This window comes from Corvus brachyrhynchos, unplaced genomic scaffold (assembly GCF_000691975.1).
Source record: "Corvus brachyrhynchos isolate BGI_N302 unplaced genomic scaffold, ASM69197v1 scaffold212, whole genome shotgun sequence".
Lineage (NCBI taxonomy): Eukaryota > Metazoa > Chordata > Aves > Passeriformes > Corvidae > Corvus > Corvus brachyrhynchos.
The window spans coordinates 453050-469976 of record NW_008236768.1 but is presented as its reverse complement, the minus strand read 5'-3'; the positions used below and the strand labels follow the sequence as shown (position 1 = coordinate 469976).

At 47.0% G+C, this 16927-nt stretch overlaps 1 protein-coding gene across 4 annotated transcripts in view; it reads left to right on the top strand.

Annotated features, from left to right (window-relative positions):
* Nucleotides 1–16927, top strand: part of CRTC1 (CREB regulated transcription coactivator 1) — a 26773-nt gene that overhangs the window by 332 nt on the left and 9514 nt on the right. For 2 of the 4 annotated variants that reach the window (XM_017727521.1, XM_017727520.1), the window contains exons 2-11: nt 1154–1201; nt 3960–4097; nt 5113–5174; nt 5945–6039; nt 7344–7429; nt 7808–7851; nt 8120–8340; nt 10414–10547; nt 11425–11676; nt 13634–13735. In XM_017727521.1, the coding sequence (XP_017583010.1) occupies nt 1154–1201; nt 3960–4097; nt 5113–5174; nt 5945–6039; nt 7344–7429; nt 7808–7851; nt 8120–8340; nt 10414–10547; nt 11425–11676; nt 13634–13735 (1182 nt within the window). The remainder of the gene's footprint in view (nt 1–1153; nt 1202–3959; nt 4098–5112; nt 5175–5944; nt 6040–7343; nt 7430–7807; nt 7852–8119; nt 8341–10413; nt 10548–11424; nt 11677–13633; nt 13736–16927) is intronic. The other 2 variants (XM_008645006.2, XM_017727522.1) reach the window with 2 other exon arrangements.

Here is a 16927-nt window from a genome sequence, read left to right as displayed (position 1 = left end):
TGCAATTCCTAGTGAAATCTGGGAAGATGCTGTAAATTCAAAGTAAAATGGAAGGAAATAAAGGTGATGATGGAGGAATTGATGTGCATGTTCTGTGGGAATAATTTTGGGAGAGGAGAAGGGGAGTGGGACACAAAGTGGTGTCAGAATAGTCACTTTCTGGGGGGCTGGCTGAAAAGGAAATGTAAGAATGTCCTGGCTGAGTTTTGAGGCTCCAGAGGTGATGCACCATAAACAGAAAGGCAGAGTTTCAGGTGAATATTCTGCTGCTTGAAGCATGGTGGACAGAGGATGTTGTCCAAGGACAGGATTAGTTGGGGGATCCTGTGGGGACTCCTGATTTCCACATTTAGTTGATTTAGAGTGCTCAAAATAATGGAACATTTCTGCATTAGTTTTCCTTTTTTGAGCAATAACAGTTAGAATTTAGCTCATGAGGATGTGGTAAGAAGGAAATTTTGCAGTTTGTGGTTTTCTGATGAAGGGTGCTTAATAAAGATGGAGAAACTTGCTGACCTCTAACTGCCTCTTGAAATAGGTGCAGACAGCTGAATTTGGGCAGGTTAAAAGCTTGAATCTTGTGCAAGAGGAGAGGCAAAAATCTATTTAAATCTTTAAGTCTTTGGGGAATACAGAGCCGAGGTTTGCAGTGGATTGAAGACCTCAGTGTTACTCCACAATGTCTGCTCTGTTCAAGTTTTTCTCTTCAGCTTTTTGTTAAGGAGGTTCAGAATTCCTTTTAAGCAATAATATTTCAGTATTTCTGTGCTTGATGGCCATCACTGGTGGTTTTTACCTAGATTGTTTTAATCCTGACTGCTGGAAAGGGAATATTCAAAAATTTATGAATGACTGGAGGAGGAGACAGAAACAAACTGTCCTTAAACTCCGGGGTTTCCTATATTTTTACACACACACACTAAAAAAAAAATCCCCAAATTGATGTTGTTACAGATAACAAATGGTGACAAGCAACAAAATAACCCCATGTGTTTGTACCAGTGGGGAAAGCTTTCCAGGTTTTTCCAATTTTAAGCTCAAAGCACGACTGCAAATGACTCTGGGATTGTGTGGAGATGCTGAGGCAGAGCCTGGGTGGTTGTGCCTGCTGAGAGCGTTGGTGTCTGAGCATCTCTGCTTCTTTGATTTGCAGCACAACGGAGCTCTGGCTGAAGCCTTTGGAGCAGTTCCCGTCTCTTTGGTAAACAAGTATTTAGGTTTGTGCAAATACGTATTTAGGACTGGTCCTGTTTGCCCAGGTGGATACGTATTTCAGCACACCTGCTCTGCTATGCACAGGATTTATTTGATTCACCTCCCAGCTCCCCAGGACTGCTGGGCTGGCACATAAATACAGGTTTTGCCATGCATCCCAGTCTGGAACATGCAAATAATTCCTGTGCAGACTCCCTGGACTTGCTGTCATGTGGTTCTTTATGATTTATTGGGGGTTTATTTGGTGCAGACAGTGGATTATTCAGTCTTGGCCTGTGATTTCAGCAATCTCTGAGCATGTGCACTCAGCCTGCATGTTAAACTCCATGGGGAAGGGCAGAATGAATTCCCAAATCCTGCTTGGCACCAGGAGGCACCAAAATATCAACTATCACTAGGTACCACTCCTCCTTCCCCCTCATCCACCTCACTTGGGTATATTTCTTGCTAAATCCTAAAAGGACACTTGGAGAGCACTGAGCTTTTTCCTTCCTGTCTGTATTGAGCTGCTTTTTTCATGGTTTGGGGGGCTTTGGGTCTGGCCTCAAACCCTTGAACGTTCTCTCAGGGGAGCTGAAACCCTTTTAGTTCTTCATTTTCCTAAATAAAATCGATGCTCAGATCTATTTTTTAATCCTTTTTTTCCCCCCTGTAGTTAAATATCTCACGCCATGCAGGGATGGGGAATTTCAATCCAGGCATGTTGTCCTGATGTTTGGCCCTAAATACATTTTATAGGAAGGTTGCTGAGAGAAGCCTGACCTGTTGGAGGTGATACCCATTTCCTCAAGTGTTTTCTATTTCCCTAAGTTCAGGATTCTTCTGAGATCTTTGTTCCTGGAAAGCCAGGGAACAGCACTGCCCCCAGATCCCTCTCTCTCTAAACTTCAGCCCTGAGCTGGGACACGTTCCACCTTTACTTGTGCCACTGCTGCACTCAAATGAGATTTTTGTTGTGTTTTTAATAAGGAAGTCGTGCCAGAAAAGGGGAAAACCTAAGAAATAGCTGGTTTTACATTGAACTTTTTGTCTTTATAGTTTTATATATCTAAAATTCCTTTAAATTCCGGGTGAGCTCTGTGTTCCCTGTGCTCCAGGCTGGCTGCTCCTTTTTTAGCAGCACTGTGGTGACACCACTGACATAGGAAATTGCTTTTCCTGTTGACCTTCCAAGCACGTATTTGCAAATTTTGCTGCCTTTTGGGCTGTAACAACAGAGCAAAGGAGGAGTTTGAGACCTTTTGTTGCTTTGGAATGATGAATATTCCCACTTCTGTGTGGGGATTGTTGTTCAGTGCTTGCAGCAGAGATTAAAGCACTGTGTTTGAATTTAAAAGCCTTAAAATTGAGATTTTATTTGAGATTTCTCAGCTTTCATACAAGCAAGGAAGTGAAGCACAAACCCCCATGATCTGAAGGGCTGAGAGTCCAGTAAAAAGTCACTGTGCTCCTTTCTAGCCCCCTGTTGCCTTAAATATTCTGCTGCATATAAAATGTTGGCCCTGAAGTGAGAAAATAAACACCACAGCCCCTGTGCATGCAGTTCTGTTAACACAGCCCGTGTGTGCAGAGAGGGTGAGGAGCCCAATATTTGCTGAAGAGAAAAGAGTTTAAAATAGTAGAAAGACTCTTTAAAAAGTTAATACAAACAAAGCCTTTCAAAATAAATGCAAAGCTTTATAGAAATAATCTTTCCAATGGCCAAAGCTGACACTTGGAAAAAAAGAAAAACCAAAAAAAAAAAACCCCAAAAAGAAAAAGGGATGAATGTGGAAGCCAGATGGTTCCATGGCTTGGCAGACAGGACAGTGCATTTGCCACGTGCAGCACCTGAATGGAGGAGGAAATTTTGGATTTCCAAACAGATGGTGTTGAGGGACTCAGCAAAGCTGTTCACATTGGCAAGGAGTGCAGGGCTGGGGAGGTTTTTTCTCCCTGGAGACCCATAAATTGCTGGTGGAGTATGAGCAGAGATTGACCCCTCAGTACTTCCTCTGTCCCCCCCCAGGTATACACTGGGAAAGGCTGTGGAAAATGTGAAAGTTTTCCAGTTTAGCCTGGGAATTCATCTTCCCTGTCCTTTCCCTGCCATCCTCCTGCTCTGAAATCATCAGCTGACAAGGAACCGCTCAGGATGTCAGTGCTGATAAGAGTCCAGGTGGGATCATCCCACCTCGGGTCACTGAAGGAGCTGCAGATCACTTCAAAACCGTCAGATGCTGTAACTTTTTCTAGACAGAGGAGGAAGGAAACTGCTTTTCTTTTTCTTTTCATTCTCTCAGTGTCCCCTTAAAATAATTCTGCTTCAAGGAGGGGTGAGAGGAAGCCCTGAGAGAAGGCAGCGTGTCCTGGGGAATGCTGAGCTCAGCGTGCATCTCCTCCCTGCATCTCCTGCCCTCGGAGTCAGGCTCTGGATGTCGGCATGTTCCTCCTGGATGCACCCTGCATGCTGCACCAAGGGCATGTGGACAGCTGCTGGCAGCTCCTGCCACGCTCACACCCGGGGTTCAGGGATGCCAAGGTGTGAGGGCAGCGCTGAGGCAGGGCAGGGCAGCTCCAGCATGGTCCCCTTCTGCAGGAGGGAGCCTTCCCCCAGAGCTGCCGGAGGAGAAACGGATGGCACAACGTCCACATCTTTTCTGGAGTCTGATTCCTTAGAATAACCCAGCCTGGCACAGGTGTGAGGAGGCTCTGGGCAGGCTGTGGAGGTGTTTCCCTGTGGATAATCCCTGTGTCTCTCCCAGACTCCGTTCCAGTCGTCGGCGCTGGACACGAGCAGGACCACGCGGCACCACGGGCTGGTGGACAGAGTGTACCGGGACCGGAACCGCCTGGGCTCCCCCCACCGCCGGCCCCTCTCCGTGGATAAGCACGGCAGGCAGATATCCTTGGGAGCAGGGCTTGGAGCATCAGCACTGCTTTCCCTTTGCACAGTTCCCTTCTCCTTCCCTCCTCACCTGGCAGCGGAGTCGCTTCCCAGCTCCGTGTCACTGCTTGTCCCGAGCTGTGATCTAATCCCTAAATAGCCGCTGTCTCACCTTTCCGTAGCTTTCTGTGGGAATAATGATCCATGTGGAGCTGAGGGATGCTTGGATGGGTTGGTGACAGCCAGCAGGGCTTCACTCAGGGCAGAGGTGCCCCATAAATTTGGTGGCCTTCTCTGATGGGGTTACTGCCATCAGCAGTGGGGCTCGTGGGAGGCATTGGCACTGTCCCATGGGATATCCTTTGTCTAAACTGGATTTGATGGTTGGACACTCAGTGGATCAGGAGCAGGCTGGATGGATGTGTCCAAAGAGTTGTGGTCAATGGCTCAATGTCCAAGTGGATACCGGTGATGAGTGCTGTCCTCAGGGGTTGGTTTGGGCACATTTAATGGTGACATGGACAGTGGGACTGGGTGCACCCCTCACTGCCAGCTCTGGATCCTTCAATTCCAGCCCAAACCACTCCATGATTCCCTGAAAGGTCAGGGCTGACTTGGGGAAATGGAGTTTCCCTCAGAGCTGAGCAAACCCAGCCCAGGATTATCCTTTGCAGCTCCTCGTGCATTTCAGTGCAGGTTGATTCACCTGTTTGGCATTTGGGAACAGGAACGAGCTGAGCATTTCTGACAGGTTTAAAATCAGATGGGATTGATGGGGCTGGAGGGGATGTGTGACAGGGGCTGGAGGGATCAGGGCTGCTTAGGGAGGAGCTAGATCCATGGAAAAGGAGGAAGATTTTTTACTGCTCAAGTATTACAACAATCCAGGTAATATTTTGTGTTGAGTGTCATTTTAAAGTTCCCCATAGAGAATCTGTGAGTTTAGTGGTTCTGACAGCATAATTGGAATTATTCTTGGGAAGAGGTTTCCTGCTTGAGTGGGAAGCATTGCTGCCTTAACCCTGGCCCACGTGGACAGCTGCCCCTATGGCACCGTGTACCTGTCACCTCCGTCGGACACGAGCTGGAGAAGGTGGGTGCCACCATCCTGGGGGGTTTGGGGCTGTTCCCTGACACTGCAGCACTTCCAGCTGCAGTGGAATGGTTGCAAAATTGTGCCTTTTTAAATTCAGAAATGGAGTTTTTAATTCTATTCGTGCTCGTTTTAGTTGAGCTTTAAAATGAAGGTGTGTCAGCAAGTGTCGTCCTTTTAAATCTTGCCAGATGTTCCCAGGCATATCCCAAAATTACTGAGTTGTAAAAGACTTGGATTTTTCTCTGGGTGCAGAAACTCTGCTGGGCTGGGAATGTTCCAATGGGAAGGAACACAAAGTTTTCGAGGGTGGCCACACTCACAAAATTCATCATGAGATGTGTTGGCCATGAAAATTCCCATCTCCACAACATCCTGAACCATTCCTTTTCCTCCCTCTCAACCAGGAAGGTTTGTTCTTCAACCACCACAATAACCAAAGTATGGCTAAACATCTTAAAAATGGCATTATTTGATCGTTTTTAATCTGAACAAAGCAGATAAAACTCTGTTCTTACAAGGGCAACCAATTTATCCTGTGTTCCTCTCAATCCCATTATTGAAACAATTGCTCTTCAAACTTGAACTAATTTGTTCTGCAAATTGATTGTTTCACAAGGAAAGTCTGCCTGCTTTATGCCACATATAGATTTTTGGGGTTTAATGCAGAATATTGAGGTTTTACTGAGTTGTTGCTTTTATCTGAGAGGAAGATTCTTTTATTTCGTGGAGCTGACAATAAAAATGTTGTGGTTTTTGCTTTCTCTCAGGACGAATTCTGATTCTGCCTTGCACCAGAGCACCATGACTCCAGCTCAGCAGGAGTCCTTTTCAGGAGGGTCACAGGACATGCAGCAGAAAAGAGGTGAGCAAAGAAAAGGGTAAAAAGATTTATAACAATGGAATGCCCATGGATTGGGCTCCATCTGTTCGTAAAATTCAGGAGTGCTGACACTTCCTGCATCCTGTGACACAACAGTTGGATCATACTCACCTTTCTGGGTGCTGAAATCCAGGAAAAATGACACAAAACTAAGGGAGAACATTTTCCTGAGCCCTAAATCTTGTCATTCTTGCCCTGGAGAGGATCCTCTGGGCTGGTGGGACTCTGGTGTTGAGTTCTCAGCACTCTCAGAGGTCTGGAGGAACTTCAGGAGCAGTGTGGAGTTCCCAGCATTTCCATCAGGGACACTGGAGATCGGGAAGGAGCAAAGGCTTCGTGCCGTGTTTATTTATGGCCTGAGGATCCCCAGGGAGCCTCCCCTGGGAGGAGGCAGCGCTTCCAAACATCCCCAGAGCAATTCCAAGCTGGAGCAGCTCCGGCACCCACAGTTCTGGTGCCCTCTGCTGGGCCCTGTGCCTGCTCCAGCTCGGGAAAAACGGGAAGCACGGCTGGGGTTGATGATCTCCTAAAGGTCTTTTCCAGCCTTAATATTCCCTGATCCTAAGAAAAACTCCTAAAATTTAATCCTTCAACAAGCACCCAGAGATTAAGAACGGACAGCACAACCCTTGGACACATCTGTGCTGTCCTTCAGCTCTTCCATGTGCTCCTGGAGCTGGAAAACCTTGGGAAATGCTCATCCTAACCAGGATCCCATAAATACGGATTTACACTCATCGGTGTGAAATGTTTTCATTGATTCATCTCTCTCTGGGCTTTTTTTTTTTTTGTTTCTTTGTCACCTTGCAGTTGTTGAACAAAGAAATGTCCTTGGGCTATGGGGAAGTAGCAGCTTTGTGGTGTTTCTCCATGCCAGGGAGGATGGATTGGACTTTCCCCACTGGAATTGTCCTCTTGGAAGCCCTTTAGGTGTTCAGGGTGGACATCACTTGTGCAAAGTGCAAAAGATGGGGAAAACCAGATCCCAAATAAACCCTTCCATGGACGTTTGAGCAGAATAAACTGGAGGCCAGAAGTTTGGAAAGTATTATTTGGGTGGTTTTTTAAAAAGTCTCACTGATTAATTAATTAATGAAATACAGTTTCAGTCTGGCTTCTGGTACCTTGGTTTTTTAAATAATAGAGCGCAGTTGTTTCATCCTCCTTCATAATTTAAACTTAATAAGAATTTTTCAAAGGTTGAACTTCCAATCTGAAAATGTCTCGGTGAGAAACTGAATATTATTGATTATTAATGATTCCTTTTGATCTCCTTGGTTTTTTAGTTTTATTGCTGACTGTCCCTGGAATGGAGGAAACCACCTCTGATGCAGACAAAACCCTCTCTAAGCAAGGCTGGGACACTAAAAAGGTGGGAATTGCACATTTCAAAGTGTGGAGGTTTTGTTTTCTGAACATATTTAGATAAATGCATGCTTTAATTTCTGTCAGGATTAACAAACTACTTGAAGAGATTGGAGATTAAATGTTTTGTTTAAAAACAAAAAATGAACAGTAAATTAGAAAGGATTTTATGTGTGTGTGAATGCACAGGTTTGATTATATGAGGAGAAACTCCTGAAATTTAAGATTTGTTGGGCCAATAAAGCAAAAAAAAGATAAATGTCTTTTTAAGAGCTCCCAGATCTTACATTGAAATGATTAAATTAAACTTATTAATTGAAATATCTCCTAGGCAATACCCTCCAGCAGCATCTTTGCCTTTAAATCTCTCTTCCTTCTATTTTAGACTGGGTCATCGAGACCTAAATCCTGTGAAGTTCCAGGAATCAAGTAAGTTTTCAGCAATTTTTATTTGAAGAACATTGAGATCTTGAAGAAAAAATGTCATGTATTGAATATCCTTGAATATCCTCTTGCTTTGGAATTTTCTGGAAAATCTCTAGATACAAACCAATGCCCTCTATGAGGGTCAGAAATACAAAATCCATCAAAAATACCTTCTTGATGAAATTTTCTTGTTAAATACATTTTAAAAAGCTTTGTCCAGACTGAAATAATAATTAATTGTGGGTTGGTTTTTTTTTCCCCCCAAATTTAGCATCTTCCCATCAGCTGACCAGGAGAACACTACAGCCTTGATTCCTGCCACGCACAACACGGGCGGCTCCCTGCCGGACCTGACCAACATCCACTTCCCGTCCCCCCTGCCCACGCCTCTGGATCCCGAGGAATCCACATTCCCAGCCCTGAGCAGCTCCAACAGCACCGGCAACCTCGCTGCCAACCTGACTCACCTGGGCATCAGCACTGCCAGCCAGGGTGAGGGCACAGCACGAGGTCACCTCCCTGCAATTACGGAATTTATGGAATGTTGTTCTTTCTGAGAGGGAATTTGGCTTCACTGTCGATGGATTTTCCTTTGTGTTGTATGTACAAAGAAGATGAGACGCTTATATTTAGTTACAGGACATTCATCTCATGGTCTTGATGCCCAAATCTGCTTTCTTGGGATTTGTTTGGGGATTTTTTTTTTGGTGTTTATTTTTATTTATTTATTTTTTAATGTGCAAGACTGGAGTTCCTCTCTTGGAATTCCTCATGCTGAACCCCAACATCCCTCGTGTTATGGGAATATCTCCAGCAGCCCTTTTATTTCCATTCCTTTAGAACAGCAATTTTTAAAATGTGAGGATCCTTTTGGAGTCTGTTACTGATTAATACTGCAATTATCGATTGCTATTTTTTAAGTAATTTCACTGATACTCAAATAATTATGATGGGGGTTGATTTTTTTTTTTTTATTGTCAGTGACAGTTGCAGTCTGTTGATTCCTAGAATAGAAATGAGGATTTGTATCCAAAAATACAAATATATTTCCTGTGCTGGGCAGGATTCCCTTTCCCACGTCTCCTGGATTGGGAAAAGGAAATTACTGTAATCAGGTTGATGTGACTGAGCAGGTGAGTTTGGGGAGCAAGAAAAGGATTTAACCATTTGAGGACAGAGTAGGGCAGCACTTTCAGCATCCTTGGAAGAGTTTTTTGGTCTCCAAAGTTTTGGGGATGGCTTTAGAAATTCGGATTTAAGCCACAGTGGATCTCCACATTTTTTTCCCCGTAATAAGCAAAGTAAATGATATAAACCCCAACTGGTGAGTCTGTAATGCTTTGAAAACATTCCCTGATCTATCAAAGGCAGAACAAATTAAAGATACGCTCCCTGACTGTATTCCTGCTTCTCTCTGGAGATTATCCCACAGTTTATCCGTTGCCACACTCCGTGTTTGGTGCTTTTCAAACCGATTTTTCCAACCTTTCCTTGCTGCTCTTCAGCAGAAAACCTCCATGAAGGCTTCTGATCCCTGTGCCCTGCTCAGGGATGTCACAGAATTCCCTGAGGGGAGCTGGGGAAGCCACCTCCTGCCAGGTCCCAGGACTTTGGTGCCCGGAGGGTGTCGGGTCCCTCCCGCACGTCCCGGGAGCCGCTGCTGGGTTTGCAAACACGGCCGGGGCTGTGTTGGGAACCTGCCTGGCCTGAGCCACTTTTCCTGCTTCCTCCTTGGCAGCCTGGCCTTCCTGGCTCCCTGGCAGCCTGCCTGGAAGCCCTGAGCCTTTGCCAAGTGCCTGGGAGCTCGCAGGCTCCCGTGAATTGCTGCTCTCTGGCAGCTCCGGGGGAACAGCTCACTCTGGCTTGGCCTCAAATCCCTTCCCAGGGTGACTCGGTTCCTCTGGGGTGAAGCAGAAGAGAGGGGAGGTTTCTAAACTCCCAGATTTTTTTGGCTTGATCTGAACAAAATGACAATATTTGAGTTGTTTATCCCTACCCCCTGCTGGGTTGTGGCTCTTGGGAGTGTGGTGGATATTTCCTGCACTGGTGTGCCATTAAAAATGGAGCTCTTCCTGCGTAACCAGTTTGGCTTCTGCTTTTTCCATTAAAGAGGTGTTTGTTTTTACAATACCTCAAGTGCCCTCTGATAAGCTTGGTTCCAGGATCTCTTATCTCATTCCCAGAGTTGGAGCCCAAACAAACAGAGCAGAACCTGCTTTTCCTGGGCCTGGCGAGTGCAGGTGTGCGAGGACAGTGCCTGCGGTGTCTGGAACTGCTGAGGCTGCTCTGCCTCTTCCAATTCCTCATCCTGGGCACCAACCTGACCAACCGTGCCTGGGTTTGAGCCAGGACAAACCACAGGGCTCTTCCTCTCATCCTGATGCTCTTCAACCTGACAAAATTAATTACAAATCACCTAACGAGCTCCCGCCCGGTCGGCCGAGGCGCCTCCAGTGTTGTCAGCTCAGGCCGCTCGTTTTTCCTGCTTTAGGGAATTATTTTGGGTACAAATATCACCAAGGCCTTGCTGTGTCCCTGCTGAAGGTGGTTTGTTATTCCTGGCAGGAATGACGACGACACCGGCCCCGTCCCAGCACCGCCAGCCCAGCGTCAGCCCCCTGTCCTTGGGCGCGGACTCGCGGCGACCTCAGTCCCAGCAAATGTCCCCCACGCTGTCCCCGCTCTCACCCATCACTCAGGTAGGAACTCATGGGGGAATCCAAGTTTTCTAATCAGAGGTTCATTGTTTTAATCTGCTTAGGCTGGAAGTTCGGCTCAAAGAGCCACAGGGAAGGGTTAGGTGGGATATTGGGAAGGGATTCCTCCCTGGGAGGGTGGGGAGGGGCTGGGATGGAATTCCCGGAGAAGCTGTGGCTGTCCCTGGATGCCTGGAAGTGTCCAAGGCCGGGTTGGATGGGGCTTGGAGCAACCTGGGATAGTGGAAAGTGTCCCTGCCATGGGACAAGATGAGCTTTCAGGTCCCTTCCAATGCAAACCATCCCATGGTTCCATGAACTTCATCTCTTGTTCTGTAATTTCCTCCTTTAAAGGTGTTCCTTAATTCGGAGCCTTAAAAAGGGAGAGGTTTGTAGAAGTTACAGGTTTTACTTCCTCTTTTCTAGAACTGTGATAAAAACCATCTCTTAGACCACATTTTTTCTGTGATGTCCCAAAGTGAGCTGTGAAATTCGAAAGCCGTTTCTCTAGTTCTTGAGAGAAGCTCAATTATCTTTTAAAATTGATTTTACAAGTGTGACTCTGTGACTGCCCAGGTTGGTGATTTCTGACCTCAAGATTTAACTGGGTTTTAAAGGATTGGTTTATACACTGGAGGTGATGTTGAATCTTTGGAAATACAGAATTACAGAATCCCAGGATGGTTTGGGTTGGAAGGAACCTTAAACCTCATCCAATCCACCCCTGCCATGGGCAGAAACTTTTTCCTTTAGAGCAAGTTCTTGACTTTTTAACCTTTAGGTGCCATTTTTAAAACACAAACCAAGCCTGACTCAATTTCCTTGGTGTGAAGTGCTTGAGCACCCTGGGAATTCCCTGATTCTGCTCCTTCTTTTCCAGGCCGTGGCTATGGATGCATTGTCCCTGGAGCAGCAGCTCCCCCCGTATCCCTTTTTCACCCAGACCAGCTCCCAGCAGCAGCAGCAGGCACCAGTGCCCTGTTCCCTGCCCCAGACCCCCCCTCTGCTGCAGAGCTCGGGGCTGCAGAGGGGCCCCCAGCTCCCCCCTCTCTCCGTCACGGTACCTTCCACCATCCCCCAGTCACCTCCAGGGAGCCAGAGCCAGCCCTCCATGGGGATAGACATCAACTCGGTGAGTTTGGGAAGGGCTTTCCTTGGGAAAGCTGGGAACGTTCAGTGTAGGGTGGGAAATGAGCTTGGACAAGCCCGTGAGAAGGAGAATTTTAGGGAAGCTGAAGTAAACTTAGGATGGTTTTGGTTGAATGCACCGTGAAGTGTTTTCTAGAGGAAAAATCGACATTAAATTTTGTCCCGGGTTTGATTAGGCCCAGCTTAAATCTGTCAGCATTTATTGGGGTGTTTTCAGGGTGTCCGGTGTCCCCCAACACATCAGGATACCGACTGGGGGAGCTCCCAGAGCCTTGAGAGAGAATCCAACTACAACAAGCATTTTCCAGTCAAAATACCACCTGGAAAATTTATTTTCCAGAAGTTGTCAAGAACCAGGTATTTTCTGCAGTTTCTCTCCTCAGAACCCTTTTATTTTGAGCAATTTTGGAGCATCTATTCCAAAATGGATTTTGTGGCTGCCTCCAGTGGCCAGAAGAATTGGAGTGAGGATTTATGGACAGGTCCCTTTTCCTGCTTGTTTTAACACAGTCTGTTAGGAAATGTTCTGTCTCAGCAGCTGAAAATCCCAACTCAGGGATCCCAGGCCAGGCAGGGAGGGATGTCCCAGCTCCCCCTGCTCCTTCTGCCCCTGTAGGGTCCTGGTTGTCCCACCTGTGGTGTCCTGGCAGCGCTGTAGTGACAGGAATGGCTTTGGGAATGAGAAGAAATCATTTCTATTGATCTGCCCTCGGCTGTGGATGAAATTTTTAACAGTTTGTGCTCCTTGAGAGCAGCTGCTTCCCTTGCAGGATGGGAAGGGGAAGAGGGAAGGACAATCCAGGGGAAAGGATCCCACCCCACTCAAAATGTGTCCCTGTTTTGATTCTAATCCTCATGTAGCACCAGTACAGACAATTCTGATCTCATCCTTTGCTTTCTGTGTTGCTTTCCTCATCCTAAACCTCTTTATGACCTGAACTTTTAGGCTGCTGTGCTTATCTTCTAAAGCAACTGAAGTAATTCCTAAATAAACAGATTTAAAGCCACTTTGTCAAAAAGCCTCTGGAGCTGTCACAGCCCCGCTGGCAACTTCTACACAGGTTTTGTGAGGCAGAAGTGAAATTTAATTTGTAGTTTGGGTGGCTGCTGACAGGGTGGAAGTGGCAATGCAGAGCAAAAAGGGAAATTTTCTTGGGATTTACAGAATTTGGGGTCAAAAATTGGTAGTGCAGAGTTCTCCCACACTGCAAACCTGATTACATTCACTGGATTGCAGGTTCTCCTCAATCATCCCTTAATTTCTAAAGGAAGTAAAAGGAGAAGAGCTGGGCTACTCTTTATGTTAATTAGTACAACATTATTCAAATACCGCTAATATTATTAATTTGTTTCGAACGAGGGGGGGGAAAAGCGAAATCTTTGAAAATAACTTCTCAAGACACCTGGGAAGAGTGTAAAAATCACAGATATAAACCTGCAAAACACAGTGTGAATTCCCAGAGGGTGTCTGCTCCATGTCCTGGGCTGCAGTGGAGTTTGGGGCTGTGTGGTGACAGGTTTGTACCCCAGGTTTATCAGCTGCACCTCCGTGCTGATAACCCAGCTGGAGGCAGAGCAGGATCCCAGTGAACACAGATGTGGGGCTGGCACTTGAACTGAAGCATGAATGACATTCTTTCTGAATTATTCCCAGCTTCCGAGACTTCTTTGCCCTAAATCCTTGGCTGACCTGATTTTTTTTAATATATTTTGAATCGAGCATAAGCGAGAACAGGCAGGAAACGCTCCCAGCTGTGCCTGTCCCTGCTCCGGGGCAGACCCCCAGAGCTCTCCCCCTCTTTTGGGACCTCATTCACACAATCCTGTCTTCCCACACAGAAACTGAAGAGGATGGTTTCTCCCAGCTCCATCACTCCAGAAGTTTGTATTCTCCAAGCCTCCCTCAATGCCATGGTGTTTAATTCTGTGTTGTTCTGTAGGCCTCACTCCAGCAGTACCGCAGTAATGCTGGATCCCCAGCCAACCAGTCTCCCACCTCTCCTGTCTCCAATCAAGGCTTCTCTCCTGGCAGCTCCCCTCAAGTAAGGGACTCTGTGCTTCCACAGGCCTTGCTTCTCGTGTGTGTTTTTAGCTGGATTTCTCCATCACTGCCCCATAGTTGTCTCACTGTGACTCCGTGTGTGCCTCATGCATCACCGACGTCCCATCTCTTCTGCCCTTCCATCCACTCCCACAGGGTTTCAGGAGCTGCTGAATTGCCTTTCTTAGTGAGCAGAGAATCACAGAATCAGGCTGCTGGTTGAACACTTGGGGTGGTGTTTGTTTGGTGGGCAGAACCTCCAGGTAGAACCCTTTCAATTCCCAGGATCCCAGGGGAGCTGATGGGGGTGAAGTTGGGAGGGCAAGGAAGGGGGAATTTCAGTGCCTCCTGCAGCAGGAAATCTCCTGGGGCACTAAACATTTAAATATTTACACTAAATATCCCAAACGGATTTAGATCAGGATGGTTTTTATGTGGGAACACGCCCTGTGAGAGAAAACACTGGAGAAAATGCTCTTAAAATGAGCAGCTTGTGGCTGGCAGGGAATGGGTTCCCAGCACACTCCCTTGCATGCCAGCTGCTTTTCCTTGCTCTACGTGTATCTCCTCACACATCCACGTATCCTGGATGGAAATCACAGCTGAGGAGAGTGTGTGATCCTGTGAAGGGGGATTTTTACCTGCCAGCAGCAAGAAATTAAAAAGGAGCAGATTTTGAGGGTGCCCCAGTGTAAGAAAGTGCATTTTCAGTGTCTGATGCTGCTGAAAGAGCCCCAGCTGGCTGCTCTGGAGAATCCCACCTGGAGAAAAGAAGTGCAGGGAATTCTTCCAGAGCATCACAAGAGTCTGCAAATCCATTTTCTGTTTCACCACTGAACGTTGAAGGCTATAAGGAGGATCCTTTCTAAATAAGTGCTGCCCCTTCATGGCTCCCAGGCAGGAGCTCTAGGTCCCCTTCATTAGCCAGGTCATGGTAAGCTCAGCCCTGGATCCAAGTGGCAGGAATTGTCTGGATTTCCTTAACCCTGGCTTAATTGCTTCTTAACCTCTCTCTCTTCTGCCTGCTTCTGTGAGTTCTGCTGTGCTCTGTGTGCCTCCAGAAACCAGCACTGTCCCCTAGAGCAGAGCTTGCTGCAGACTCTCACTTCTCACTGGGGAGCACATCCAAATTTAGGTTTTATGTTGATTTTTCCCCCTTTGATTTCTCAATTACTCTGGCTTAGTTTTGTCCCCAGACTTGTTGCCACTGGTCAGTCCCAAGGACCAGAGTGCAGCAAGTGGAGCACACCCTGGGCTATGATTTTTCCTGCTGGTTTTGTCCTGTAAAAACTTTCTCAGGTTCTGCTCTGTTTGAGAGGGACACCACAGCACTGAGTGGAAGGAAGAGGATTTTTTAATGCTGCTTTTTGTAGTATTGGCCTCTTAAACACCCACAGAATTCCTTAGTTTTGCTGAATTAAAACTGAGGTGGATTTGTTGCCCCCGGGAATGACCCAAAAGCTGGTGGTGGTCACAAATGTGAAATGTAGAGAGAAGAAAAACCAGTTTGGAGGGGAAATTGAGATTGGTTGTGAAGATGGGGCAGCTCCAGGCAGCAGAATCCCTTAATCTGCCCCAAGTGAAGGCAGATCCCTTCCAACAGCAGAATATTCCACTGTGGAGCAGCCTGGCACTGATGAGTGGGATGCAGTGGGTGTGACCAGGCAGGTGCCTCCACGTGCTCCTCTTTCCCCCATGGATTTGGGGTTTCATCCTCCGAGTGCCAAAGGACATTCCTTAAACCACAAACCTGGGCTTTGATTTGTGTCCCACACGGTTCATTCACCACAGGTTCTTCTCCATGCCCCACCTCTCCCAACCCCTCTGCTCCCGTGTCCCAGCCGTGTGTGTGTGTCCCACCAGTCCTCCCTGTCCCCACAGGGGTGGGAAAGCTCTGCCTGCCCCCCCAGCTCTGTGTTTGCATGGCTTCCACCCCCAGTGCCTTGGCTGCTTCCCTGCTCTCATCCCTGGCATCCTGTTCCAGTTAGACAGAAATATTCCTGCTCCAGTGGCTCTGACCTGGAGAACCTGGTAGGTATTTTTAGATGGATCATTCCAGCCAGGGATTTGTGCTTTGGGGTTGGTTTTTCCTCACAGTCGCTCCATGAAGCCCAGAAGATGCTCTGGTGACTTTGCAATGGTTCTGGAGATGGTGTTTGCACAGTGTTGTTCCTGGAGTTGTTGATAAATGATTCCAAGGCTCTGAAGTGTTGAAGGAATGACATTTCCAGTGGGTTTCCTTTGGGAATTCCGGTGCTTGCAGCTGTAGGAACCAGCACCCTTCACAGGAAGAGCAAACCCAGGCTGGCTTTGGGTAGGAGGCTCTGAGCTGGACTTGCACAAGCACATTCTGCTCTCCTGTTGATTATCTCTCACGTTCCTCAAAGTTTTTGGGATGGGAACAGTGCTTAGTGAAACACAGAGATTTTAGGGATTGTCCTCATTTTGGGAATTGTCCTGCCACTCCCATTCTGTGGAATGAATGACAGGAGTTCACGGGAAAAAATACCTCGATCCTCTTTGGAGCTCTCGAATAGCAGTTGGGTTTTAGTGCTGGTTTTCCTTCCCATCGAGTCTGTGTCATCCCAAAATTCAGATTTTCCTTAGAAATGGTTATAAACCATAGATTGGTCTGGAATTAGGTTGGATCCAGTGATCCCTGAGGTCTTTTCCAACCTCACTGATGCAGTGATCACCCAGAGCTGACCCCGTTCCTGCCTCTAGGCTGGGAATCGTCTCCTGATCCACTTGCTTGAGTGAGCTCTGGATTCTGCCTCCAGTTTTTTAGGAGCAGCAGATGGAGCAGGTTGGATAATGGGGAGCTGGAGTAGTTGATCAAAGCCTGACAGGGCAGCAAATCAGGTCTCAGTGGTTAAAAAAAACCCACATTTTCTTTAAATTGCTCTAAGGGGTGCTTTGCTTTTCTCTTACCAGTATCTTATCAGTGGCTCTTGTGGTGTTTGATCCCTCCTGGTGTTTGATCCCTCCTGGTGTTTGATCCTTTCTTTCCAGGGATCCAGCAGCCTCCAGAGTGTTGATGACCAGGTGATAAATTGGAAAAGTGGCTCCAGTTCCAGGCCTTTCCCAGTTTTGGCTGCACATGGAGCAGGGATGTCAGGGATTGTTGGGTGGTCTGCCTGTGACAGACCATAAATGCCCGGGAAAGTGAATCCCAAATCTCTTTTCCAAGTGC